General features: G+C 32.4%; 1 protein-coding gene across 1 annotated transcript; it reads right to left on the bottom strand.

Annotated features, from left to right (window-relative positions):
• Positions 1 to 7,831: 7,831 nt before the first annotated feature.
• On the bottom strand, positions 7,832 to 14,188 carry Plekhm1 (Pleckstrin homology and RUN domain containing M1). Its single transcript, XM_085951121.1, has one exon. It carries the CDS (start codon positions 14,019 to 14,021, stop codon positions 11,943 to 11,945), a length of 2,079 nt encoding a protein of 692 aa, XP_085807247.1. The 5' UTR covers positions 14,022 to 14,188; the 3' UTR covers positions 7,832 to 11,942.
• Between the last annotated feature and the right edge of the window lie 126 nt (positions 14,189 to 14,314).

Here is a 14,314-nt window from a genome sequence, read left to right on the forward strand (position 1 = left end):
TATGGCACAATCTTTTTTGTTTTAATATTTAAATGTTAATAAAAATCTTATTAAAATATTTACAAACATAAAAATCTTTGTCTTAAATTATGAAAGTACAATTTATAAAAATGTACATAAATATATTTTATAAGATTTAAAGTTAATTGAACGTAGTTATTATTTCTTATATGCGTGCTAGAGCAAAATATATGCCTATATTTATAATACAGAATACATTATTATATTATATAATATAGATCGGCAATTAGAGTACTTGAATCGAATAGATACTATACATTACGATGCCTTTTGCATAATAATTCATCTCTCCCATGAATCACGATCAAAACCTTAATATAAAATGAACAATAAATTGTAATTATTAATTATAAATATTTTATCGATAGAATCAGCTCAACTGTGTTCTGAAGTCACAGAAAAAGCCTTTGCATACAAATTATTGATTAACATCAATAGTAATTAAAAGATTGTTTTCCAAAACATAATTTGTTACGTGCGCCGTAGTAAGCTAGCTGTGTAGTTTTTCGTAATATTGCTTACACGTCATAAAGTTTACTGTTTCTTTGACAATATGTTAATTTGTAATAATTATTGATTGATTATTTGTACAGTAAACGTTCTGTTTTTTTTTACATACACTATTACAATCTCATTAGCTATTTCGTTAAAATGTTATATTCTGTTACGATTTGTTTCTTTTTTAATATTATATTCCAAAACACCGTTGAATCACGTTGATATAATCGTGTATTACTTTGCGTTTAATGTTGGTTTTAAAGCTGTCAATCTATAAAACTAATATTTCGTTCTTTTATGTCAAACAGCATGTCATCGATTTTTGCAACAAACATCTTTACAATATGAGTGAATGTACGTCATATCGACTGTAGAAACGAAAAAGGACGTAATCCATACAAATCAAATTTTACAGCATGCAAAAACATTTTTGTTATGGTTTTCAGTCAACGTTATAACACAAAATAGACATCACCTTGAAGTGCATGATAATTAATTAATAATTTGGTTTTAATATTCTCAATCTGATATTAATTATTAAGTTAATTAAAGAAAAACCAACAAAGATGATGGTTAAGTCATTGTTCCCACTTTTTTTTTTAAACTGCCAGCTAAATTTAGATAATAAATCAGCGTTTATAGCTTACATCCTTCGGACAATGTGTATTTAGTTTAGTACAACGTTATTATCCAATAAAACCAATTTTGAAAAAACTGAGGGTTACATCCTTTTTCCTTTCTACAGTCAATATTATATTTATGACATTTTTACTATTATCATCCTTAGATTCAACAAGCATCTACGATTCTAACTGTTACAGATTGAAACATAATATAACATTTGCATTCTATTACTACGTTTTGAGCTTTTATTCTACATTTTTTCATCGTTAAGTAGAATTTATTGTGCGTCATTTGCCTACGTTTACGTGAATCATCAAAGTAAAACATCATAGATGCCTTTGTTCAGAATATCTTTAGATTCTGTAACGAACACCAAGATTTCAATTGTGTCTTTGAGATTGATTATGGATAGTTGGATAACTCATCCGTAAGTCATGTTCCTTTGAATGATTGTCTCGATGTCATTATGTTGATAGGTTTAACGTCGCTGTATTAAAGTGCTTTCCTTGCAATAATGCAATATTGTTACATTTTGTAATGTACGTTTTTGACAAAATAATACATTAAGCAAAGCTTTTATATATTACAGTATAATATATTATATATATATATATATATCTACGTTAGAACAGAAGAGAAACAGTACTATTATTATATACGTAAATCTAAAAATTACATGTCAAAATTTTCAATCAATCATTGTGAATAAGATAATATTATCTATCATAGAGGAATTCCACTGAACAGCATCTTTAATACTGTACATCGTTCTGCCTAAAATAATATTCATTTATGACATGTAAAAATCATACATAGATAGATTATGGTGAAATATTAAACCAGGCTATTTCATTATGACAGATGAAAAATCTAAATATATTCAAGATAAGAACACTGTAGTGTTGCCAATATTATAAAATAAAATGAATGCCACATTTATTTTGTGCGGTGTTTACGCATTGTGGAATTCCTGATTATAATATAAATGCATAATAATAATTATATATCGTGAAATATGTTCTCGACTGAGAGAAATCGTTGTGTTCAGAATTGTCTTTGATGTGATTCTTGTATAAAGATAGATATAAAATCATAATATTTCGGTAACAATTTTATATTATAAATATGTAAAACTAAAATTTGCGGTCTCTAGGCGCTTTATTTTCCAATACGGCAAGTATTTTCTACAATCAGTCTTTCGTAAAAAAAAATATATAAAAAGCTGGTTGTGTCATTATCTCTTAGGTGTATTAAGATTGTCGTAATAACTTTACGATTACGAGTATTTAATTCAACTCTCTGTATTTTAAAGCTAATCTGAAATTGAACATATCCGTTGATTTCCCGAAAAGAAAACTCGCAGCTGACATCATAGTCGACGTTGGTGAGTGGAATTTGAAAATATAATGTAAATGTGATATCCATAGTTGAATATAAATATATTACTACGAATCATTAGAACCCGCGGAGAGTTTTGATTGATTGTATTTTTGCAAAATAATCGATTGAAAAATATTAACAAAAATAACATTTCTAAATAACTTTGATTGACAACTCGTTGTAATATTAATTATTCTTACAAAGCTTAAATAAATGCAGTCGAAACAAAATGCTAAATAATAAAAAGTCCATATTTTCGATTTAAAAGAATGTATCGGTCTGATATTGTATATGGTCCAAGTATTTTTTTTTACAACTGCATTACGGCTAGGCAAACGTTTGAATATTATTGTACAACTTTAAAAATTACCAATAAAACAAATAACAGTGAGAAATTATATTTTTGCACAATGAATTGTGATTTCCGAATCACAAAATCCTCCTTCTCGATAATATTTTTGATTCAATTACGTCCGGATTCCATAATATTATAATCCGGATTTCTGAAAAAATAAACTTGTGTATAAATGTGTAACGCATGTGTTAGCATTATTGTATTATTATAATATGTGAATGTATCTGAAGAAAATAATCATTTACGAGGAATTATTTGAGTATTATAATTAATTACGATTACATAGTATGTATTATATTCATAATTTATAAATTTAAAGAGCTATTAGATACCTATGTTACTAATTAAATTGTAACACAATATATTTATAATGTTGATTCATAGAATTCTTAAAGAGAAAAGATTGTTTATGATTCCATATTGTATTCAAATTAGTTTTTAAATTATTGTGTAATTCCAAAAGGATTCCCCTGATCGCGCGCATGTTGAAAACTATACAGCCTTAAACATTTACCTTACCGACAACAAAATATTTAATATTTGGAAGATATCGTAACTTTGTAACAATGATTGTCGTCAATCATAATCTTCGTTGTCTTTGACAATATAATATCATCAGAGGGTAAAAACAACTTATTTAAAGCTGTGTCCGATATGTTGGTACGGTAAATGCTTTGTCTCGTAGAATAACTAAAATTATAATAATTATTGTATTGTAGTCTTTGTATTATTTTCTACTGACGTCATCGTACTTCTTTGAAATTCATTTAAAAAAGAAAACATTCTAATTTTTGGTAAATTTAAAAATTATTGCAAATTGTAAATTTACCTTAATTTAGAAATTTTTTTACCCGGATATAGAAATTTGAAATTAAGATTTCTACGCGAGTATTAATTTCATTTTACTCTAAACCTTGGTACCTATGAATTTAATATGTATTTAATTATTTCAATTACTGTACTTAGAAATCCACTTAATAATTTTACGAGTATAAAATACTTTAATTTACCATTTGTGAGTCAGTAAAGTTGTTAGAAATCATTATTTTTATGAACGGATTGTAATATAATATTCAACAATAAAAACAGTGTAAGTCATTTTTACATTTTTGTTTGTTACAAAGTGTTTTTTCTCTTATTAATCAGTTACCATTTAAAATTAGTCTGATTATTGTAATATATAAGAAATAATGTTATCGTAACAAAATCATAAATGTCTTGCAATTTCTCTGCAATTTCAATAATTAATTAATTGCTGCAATTCAAAATAATATGATTATGGTCTCCGAATGAATTTAACTTTACTTTATTCTATAACAACCAATAATTGACATTTTAATCGCTGTAAATCAACCAATACTAAAAACCGACCCACCTTTTATTTTAGGTACAGGTTTAATATATAGATACAAAACGGAATTCATACAATAATGGAAGTAGGGAATTGGCTTAACCATTTACAATGTTGCCAAATACTTGCAAAAAACATACAGCAATATTATGTTTACTTGATCATGTTCAAGTATGAATATAAAAAGTTTTTTCGTTAAACGATGCACATTAAACCTGTGCCTGGTTATGTTTTTGGGCCTAAGTCAAAAAATTGTTCATAATGGCGACTGCTCATTTACTTCCAAAGCCAAAAATTATAATATTCAAATTAGCTAATGAGAATAATTTCGGAGCTGGATAAAAGAAGGACCTAAGTAAAATTGGGGCGTTCTGCTGTGACAGTATTTTTCCTGATTCCTTTTTACCATATCACCAAAAATCATTTCGATCTAACGACTGCAGGTGCCGCTAATGGCCAAAACATATACATATGATAGTTAAGCACTTACGCCAGTCATCTACCCAGCTCCTCAATTCCAAGACATTGAAAACACTTACAAATATGGATTCATTTATGTATTTATGACGTTTGCATGTTGTTGAGGGATACTTTTTGTTTGTAATTATTTATTTATTTGTATATCGTCCCTGTATTTTAAATACCTCCTATGTGGTTTGAGTCACTGTATTAAAAAATAATTGTAAATGATGTATTTATGTTTTAACATTTTTTGTAGATTCTAATCATAAATTAAAATTGGATAATCATATTTCTTTTTTATAATATATTTATTATTTAATGGGAAAATTGTAGCTTTTTTCATGTTTTTATCACATAGGATTGATTCTATATGCACTATGTTGAATACGTTGAATATGTAAACATGCCTGGATAACATAAGATTATTTTAATACTGATCTATTGCGGTGGACGTTCACATAGGATTAATTACCGTAATTTAATTTTTTTGTTTGATCTTTACATAAGTGATATAAATACATATTATGGTAGAGGAAAAAAATGCGCATCACGTGGTATCAATAACTCATTTTCTTCAAAATCACCTCATAGGAAGTATTTAATATACAGCGACTGTATTCAAATCATCATCAAACATTGTCTGTATAATATAATTGATTATTTCTGAGTTACAGTTATTCATTTATTCAAATATATGAGACATTGTAACAATGCGAAATTACAAATAAGTTTGATTTTATGAAATTTTGTTTCTTAATTGTTTTTCTTTTAAAAAAAATGTTACCTCTGAAGAAATATAAACGATTTTCCGGCTATAGTGAGTTTCGAAATACACAGGCCATTATGAATTTAAAAATTACCAATTAACATAATATAAAAAGAATCATTTTCTTCTGTGGAAGCTATAAATCTATGATATTTTTATTTGGATGACATTTCTCATGTTTTTTTTTAAAAACGATCACAATGAATTCCCCTTGTTAAGCCAATCTATTTTATTGTATATTATTTTTCTTACGTTACCATTGACTTGGCCATGTTTATTTTATTTTTAATAATTATATTCGTGCCTATAATAATTTATAATGAATTTACTTTGACATAATTTATTCAGGTTAAGTGATGATTATGGTATCGTCAAATCAAATTTTATTATTTAGATATGTGAATTTTGTACTCATTTATAAATAAATATTGTTAATTTTTTATCTTCACTTAAAAATTAATCGAAAATTAATTAAATAAAAGTGGATTTTTACTTTATTTTAATACAGTGCCGGAATGAGGTCAGGGCGTGTGCTCATACATTCAAAAAGTTCATTTGGTTTACTTTGTTTATTATTAAATTTATAACAGGTCGTTTGAGTCATTTAGTCGCCGAACTCGCGCTGGGCGATTTTTCAATAAACTTAGTTTTGAATGTACGAATGTGCTATATCTATCGAATGGTCTATCAGTCTATCGAGGTGCGAGTTTTAAATTCCGCCCTGTTTCATCAAAGTGACTTGAGTCGATTCCACTCTAGGATAAATAACAGGTTACTAAATCCGCTCTATATAATCGACCAATCGGACGTTGCAATTCAAACTATGATTTTTAGCAAAATTCGAAACTCAAAAACACCTCCAGAATGGGTTTAGCGACTCATTTGTAGAATTTAATCAGCTTCAAACGTGAGCTCTGGGCACTAAAATACCTCATTCTGACACTGTTTTAATGTCACACCACATAGTACATATTATAAACTGTGATTTGAAAGTAAATTATTTGTAATTTTCAAAATCATTTTTGTTTTCTTAATATATAACAACATTTCATATAGGTATATACATATTATATTCTGTTTATTGATTATTAATTATTTTTCTTCAATGTCTTATTATTATATTCTATTGTATTAAAACATAGGTTATAATAATATGCCTAAGGTAAAAAAGTAAAAGTGTGATTGAAATGAATACTTTTTAATAACTGTGAAATTAATTATTATTGTTAGATTTAACTTTGAAAGAATTAGATATTAATTTAATTATGATAGTTTATTTATTGAATACACTTTGATGCTCAGTTGAAATCATGATTTTTTTATACTGTGAACAATATAATATTGTAAATTATTATTATGTCTTGTATGTATATGAAATATTTCGAAGGATGCGCTATTGATGTTTGAGTGGCATAAAATATACGCAAACTCAATTCAACAAGACAAACTCAATTCGTTTTCTCAACTGATGAATAATTATAATATATTAATTAATAATTATTGATATGACGCAATCTTATTGCGTTCCTATGTTCTCATTAATTGACTTTTAGTTTTAAGTTGTTCGCAATACAGTTCTGTTTCATACTTTGTCTTTTGATCTACGTAGACTAAGTGAATGTATTGGTAATTTTAAAATGTTTCGAACGTTAGCGTGACGATTTTCAATTATTTGCATATTTAATTTGAATGTTAATAACTAAAAATGTATATTTATTATATATATTTCTATATATAAAGACATGATGTTGAGAGAAAACAGTTATTATTATACACGTGTGGAAAGTAATTTAAAAACATATATTATATACTTATTATACAAAATATATTCGTTTAGATTTGATTTCGTGTTTTATTTAGTTTTACGCCCGTTTCACACGGGACACCTGTGTCCAGCCAACGGTGTCGAGATGTCGAATTTACATATAAATGAATGCGACACTCGTGTGTCTCTGTCTGAACGCCGCCCATTCATTTATGTGTAAATGCAGCCACTCGACACACCGGTGGCTGGACACAGGTTTCCCGTGTGAAACGGCTCCTTCTCATTCTATTAATCCAGGATACAAAGTGTACCATCAATCCATGGCGACGAGTGGCCGCAGGTTTCGTTAGTCCAGTGCATAAGGCACTGGCTTCTTATTCCCAAATACTTAAAATACTTAATAAAATCTTTATGGTCTACGATGGCTGAGTGGCTTACGAGTCAGCTTATAATGTCGAAGGTCCAGGATCGAGAAATTCTTTGGGTTGAATATTTAACACTTCAGGCATAATGCTTGTTTGTATATATAGTTAATAAAACAACAATTATAATATAAATGTAATTTAATTTTTTGTAATATAATATATTAGTTTAATATTTTTTTTAATTTATACAATACACATAATATATGAATAATTTATCATTTACATAGTAAAAACCAGGATCTAAACAAATGATGGAAACTGTGACATACTGCAATAAATCTAAATTACCAAGTATGTATAATTTAGTCAGTGCCGGAGCAGCCTAGTGAGACGACTAATAATAAAAACCAACTCACACATATGGTCAAAATCTAACAAAAGATATTTAGGTACGTAATCTATGTAAAATTTCACACAATATGTAATAGTCTATAATAGTCTGTTTACACGTGCATGGATTTACTGCTGACAGTAGGTATCATTGCGGCCAATAACAATAAAAAGCACGTGTAAATACATATTATGACTTCAGAATTTTAGATAAAGTGACGGCAAGAATTTCTGTCTATTGCAAAAGCAGCATCGGTAACCATAATTCCTTTTGTGACAATATAGTTATAAAAATAAGGACACGTAATACATTTCAACGGAGACGTTGAAAGACGACCAGCAAATTACCGTAAAATGTAAGTAAAAACATGCAACCACATCCCTCTTATTTAATTTTTGGAGGCTTATAGTAAACTTTTCTTATTTTATATTGTTTGTGATAAATATAGTAATAATTAATGCAAAATAAAGCTTTTGATAACTAAAATAATTTATTTTTCAGCGGAGGGGGGCCAGGGATTATTTTGGGGACCGTGGTATGAAAAAGTTTGAGAAGCATTGATTTAGTACAGACATAATATTCATTTCGGCTTCAAATTAACTTACTCAAAATATACAAAACTGGACGCAAAGCCTGTGCGCCTACCGACCAACTAACCCATGAGTATGGTCACCGTAAAAATAGATGTTTCTCTATCTCCAAGGGGTCGGATTTAGGGTCGTGCCGAAAATTCTCTCGATCTGGCCCTGACTGAATTTGACTAACTTTGTACCTATAATAATATAAAATTGTGCTATTTAAATCTTGGCTGACCAAAATAGTCACTCTTCGGAGTCACAAAAAATATACATAGATTAATACAATGGTGCAATCTCAACCTACATTGATTATGAGGCTATTGGTTTCAAAGTTGGTTTTATTTTTTTATTTTTTCTTAATTCTTTTTTGATATTTTCTTAATTCTGGTACATTTCTATCGTCATTAGCGAGCCGTAACTGTGACCTTTGCAGATACTGTAACCACCTGTAGATGTGGACGCGACTTCAATGATATCCATGTAACCAATGGCGAGCCGCCGTATCCGCAGTGTTCGTTCTGAGCTGAATCATGGCAGACGATAGCTAGTGCAGCGTATATTTTTATATACTTTTTACTCGATAAAGACAAACGTTGTCGACGATGTTTGTGGAGTCATGATATGTATGAAAGAAGAATCAATTCTTCTTTACTTACTGTTTTGAAATATCAACAAATCAGTGGTTATTACAAGAATTTCACACAAATGAGTCCTACAGATTTTGACCTAAGATTGATTTTTTAAAGTCTTTTGGGTCCCATAGCACTCTATTATTTTTATAAAGATCAATAATTAAAAGTAGGCATTTCTCCTCGTCTCAGTCAGCAGCCATGTTCACGTAAAAATATGTACAACAACACTATCGAAGTATTTTCTCTGTTCGCGGCGAGCAACGGGTATCACATTCAACAACCACGAGTGACTGCGAGCCTCCCATTGATTCGCGGCTAAAACTGACAAACGACCGATCGCTGCGAGCGCGCACCTCGAGGTGCTCACGAACTAATTATTTGGCATCCATATTGGTTACTGTATCTGCAGCAATCACAGTTGTGGGTTGCTAATGAGCACCGCGCTTTATGTATATTCATAAAAAATTAACTAGTAAAATAGTATAATAGCCAAATGTTGACGGTAAAATTGGTTATATTCATCAACCGTTATTTTTTATATTTTTCGAAAAATTCTAAACATCTGTTTAAAAAAATTCAATGACTTAGTCAGTTTATTACGCTGTTAGCCCTTTTTAAGTATTTACTAAAATGACGGATTATGTATATATATTCGACTTTGAAACTAATAACCTCGTATATAAGACCGCACATAAAGAAGAATTATATAATAAATATGACTTACTTATTCCATACAAAAAGTGTATATATAATATTTTACAGATTCAATTATGTACACATTATTTAACAATATTATCAATTCTATTCAATAATTTATAGTCAGTATTTCCCAAAGTTACAATATGCTTGTATCCCTTAGGCCAGGGGTCGGCAAACCGCGGCTCGCGAGCCACATGCGGCTCTTTGGGTATTGATGTGCGGCTCTTTGCAAATTCCCAATTCACATTTTTTACAAAAAAGGTATGATTTTTGTAGTTTTAAATCCGCCCATTGCAAAAGTGGACAAATTAAATTGTTCTCCACTCCACACGAGCACTTTTGAAATAATTTTTTTTTGGTGGATTTAACAAGCAAAAAGCTATGTAGCTCCAAATTTGTAGGTCTTGCCACCAAAATTGAGGATTTGGAGAGAGGAAAATATAATTAATTTCACAACACAGCGGAGCGCTCTAAAAGATCTACATAATAAGGTAGATACTACAATGAACAATATAAATAGCATTTAGAGAAAGCCAAATAACCGATAACGCCTAAAATTGAAAACTACAAGTTACATACCAAACATACAGACACTCTCCAAAGAAATGCAAGGAAGGTCATTGTTCACATTTGTTTTAAGGAATGCGTGAAAATTTTATGAAACTCATTTTCTGTAAAAATTATATTTATAATGTCAACAATAAAAAAACTTATATTTGCGTTAGTCTTATTCGCAAAATCTTCTTCACTTGATAAATAAACAATAACATTCACTGAAAGAAATCATATTTATAAAAATATATGTATGGCTCTCGAAAAAAAAATTAACCGTTGTGATACTCATATTTGGCTCTTTTGGTCCAAGAGTTTGCCGACCCCTACCTTAGGCCCACTGACAATTACAACGGTTAGCCAAAAACACTAATCGCATGAAGTACAGGTGAAGATTTCTGAGACGGTTTGGATATTTCATGGACGTGTCGAACGCCCATTAACCCACGACATGATCATGATATACCACGGAAGGTGATGAAGAATCGATGACCGAGTAAAGTGAAGGGAGCTATGCGGTGGCCTTCATCCGACAGTGTGCATACATATTAAAATAAAAATGTGATTATTCGTGGGATTGCTGCCAAAAGTTGCTAAGTTGATGAATTAGGTATTTAGAGATATATAGACTCTATTGGAAATGAATGCCAACACGTACGTTTATTTTCATAGAGGAGAAAACTGCTTCTGGATTTAAAGCATCCAAGTATCGTTTAAATTTTCTTCTCTCAACTCATTGAAGAAACTGATTCGAGGTATGCCATGCGGGTTTGGTGGAAACAATTTAATATCATGAAAGCTATTAGAAACATCGAAGAAGCGTGGAATGAAGTCACCCAGCCGTGTATGAAAGGTGTTTGGAAAAGGTTGTTCAGTGAAATTGTTGAAGTTCACTGCAATTACGAAAATGACATTCAAAATATTATCGAAGAGATTAGTCTTATAACCATATTATCCGGAGGCATGGAAGCTGTTGATGTAGATGATATTCAGACTTTGTTAAAATCACACGGCGAACCCTTAACTAATGAAGAGCTGCAGGAAATGGATTGCCATACGTCCCTAGAACGTCTCCAAACCTGTTCCCGTGCGAAATTTAAGTGTTAAAACCATTGAAAAGGCCCTTTCTCTTCACAATCAATGCGAAGGGTTGTTAGAAGAGAAAGGCGAAGATTATGAGCGAGTGAGTGCTGTAAAACGTGGCTGTAATGCATTACTTGACAGTATGTAATCGCAAATTTTGCACAATAAACGTAGAGGCCAAACAAGGGAATCCGATCGCGAAACTTCGCTTATCACGACCATGTCCAGAACGTATTCCCCGCGATGAACCAGGGGTTACCTGTAGCATGAAATTTTGATAAAAAATATTAATTACGAGATTCATTTATTATAATAAATTATTGTACCTCATTTCTTATTATAAAACAGTGAAGTAGATAAATATTTAATTTACATAGGCAGGTTTTTGTTTTTTTTTTTTTTTTAAATAAAACTACGTGACTACACGAAATTAGTATGCACAGCATCCACTAAAGACATGCCCTGTCTCTCTTTCTTCCGTTTGCATTTTGGGCAAGGCATCCTTTTATTCAAACACTTGGCGTGAAACACGCTGGCGCAAGGATCACACCTGTAAGTCGTATCCGTGTCGAAAGGATAGAGAACTTTAGGACTCTTGCAGACTTCGCAGATGAAGCCTTTCTGAGCACACAACCAACAGTCCTTGACGTGTCCTTGCGCAAACGTTATAACTCTTTGTAGTTGATTAGCTAAAGACCCGTTAGAAATCTGCGCTAGATCAGAGATTGAGTATCTGTGAACGTGTTCGTAAAGATATTCCCTCGGCCACACGTGCCTTTGCAATTTTTCGATCACAGGTTCCCGGCACGTGAAGAGATACGCGCGCAGAAAATTCAACTGGATTCGCAGCCTTTCAAGCTGCGCCATCGGTTCGACGCCCACGTAAATGTAAGCGTTCATCTTTTTCATGTTGATCAAGGGTTGATGTTGGAACTCTAATAAAAACAATGCGGCACGCTTGGAAACAGGGTACCGTCGGAAATCCCAATTGTGAATGACTTTCGCGGGTATCATAAAGACATTCGGATCCATGCATTTGGAGCAGTAATACTGGCCAGTATAACCGCAGACTCTCGCTTTTGATATCCTAGTCCCTAGCAGATCCGCACAGCTGATACACTGGTACTCTTGAGTGTCTAAACCGTATTCTCTGGAGAGCACACCCACTTGGGCTATCATTTTTTCCAGTTCTGGCGGTTCGAAAATGGTTGACGGTAGTTTTGATACGACTTCGAAACCCATGCCTGTAATAATCGGATCATCGATAGCTGCCTGTGCCGTGTCCCATACTGAAACAGGGGCGGACTCCCGTTCATCATCGTCGCACGTCAGCTTCAGTTCCTTATGAAGACCTCTCATCACTTCTCGAAGGTTTGGAGTTTTAACATAAGATGCTCCGATGTCGAGCGATGTTATACTTTTCGAATCGGCATTAGAAGAATCAGACATGACCGACACTCTCGAGTCTTCTGCCACATCCGAAGACCAGCCGGTTTTACCGATTAGTGAGTTACCGGTTATTGCTACGTCTGGACGGCTAGAAGCCTCTCCGATATCCGATATATCCTCATCATACAAACTATCTTTTTGTTCTTCTACTAAATCTGAGTCGCTCGGATTCGTATCTTGCGCATCGGTATCTTCTTGATCATCGGCGTCGGACAGTTTGTTTCTTTCCATTGTCGAGTCCCGAGTGATTATATTGTCCGGAGTCGACGAAAGAATAAAATTAAATGCTTGGTCCTGGTCCATCGCTAGCATTTTTCCGAGGCCCACGAGATTCGAATCCGGAATCGCCATCCTCCTCTCCTGCGGTTCGTCACTTAAAGTGCTGGCGATATCAACACCAGGAGCCACCGGGCACATCTTCATTGTCGGCATCCAGATACCGGCCAACATCAGAACGTCTTCCGGCCAGTTGTTTAATAGGCTCGAGTTAATCGGCAGTTCGAACTCGGTGCAGGATTCCACGCCTTCCAGAAGCCTCTGAGCGACGTCTAATAGTTCAGCGTCTCTGATAAATGCGGAAGGGGAGTAGTACGGTTTCGACGAGTTGATATTGCGAAGAATTGTGGAGATGTACGAAGACAGTAAACAGTCGTTCAAAGCCATTCGGACCCAGGCTCTACACTGTCCTATTTCAGTCGATATTTGCTGTAGTTTTGAAATATGTTCGATGTGGTCTCTATGAGAGAGTACGAGTATCAGGGGCCAGAAGCTGGGCTCCGGTTTGTGATCGACGTCGCCAGAAAACGCACTTTTTGCTTTCTTAAAAAACGTATCTTTTTGACCGTGCAAGAATATCGCCTCCAATGCGAAACACAGCGCGTTCGACGTATCGCTGCTCCCGACGATCTGATGGAGGCATTCCTCCGTCTGGTGATTGAATTGAATGGCTTTGACGCATTCGGATAGATTGTTTGTCAGAGATTCCTTGAGGAGACTGTCGCGGCCTCGGGCTGACGTGCCGTCGCGCACCCCTCGCAAGAACGATGCCATTATTTAGATACGTCTACTGGTACACAATCATGACTTTGCGTATTAATTATCAAACGATTACGATTAAAACGTCAACAATCAAATGTCACAATAATCTCGACGAATTATTATTTTGACGTTTCTGTAGAAATAGGGCAACAATGCTGCCATTACAAATAACTATTCATTCAATTATCCATTTTTCAAAATTCAAATACGACACAATTTTTTTTTTTATTTTATCAGAAGAGATGCCATTTTTGAGACAGTTTTTGATTATAATATTGAAACAATCTTATTTTTTAGTACAAAAC

The sequence above is a fragment of the Rhyacophila brunnea genome, unplaced genomic scaffold (genome assembly GCF_057557595.1).
Source record: "Rhyacophila brunnea isolate RB1 unplaced genomic scaffold, BYU_Rbru_1.0 scaffold_24, whole genome shotgun sequence".
In the NCBI taxonomy this organism is placed as follows: Eukaryota; Metazoa; Arthropoda; class Insecta; order Trichoptera; family Rhyacophilidae; genus Rhyacophila; species Rhyacophila brunnea.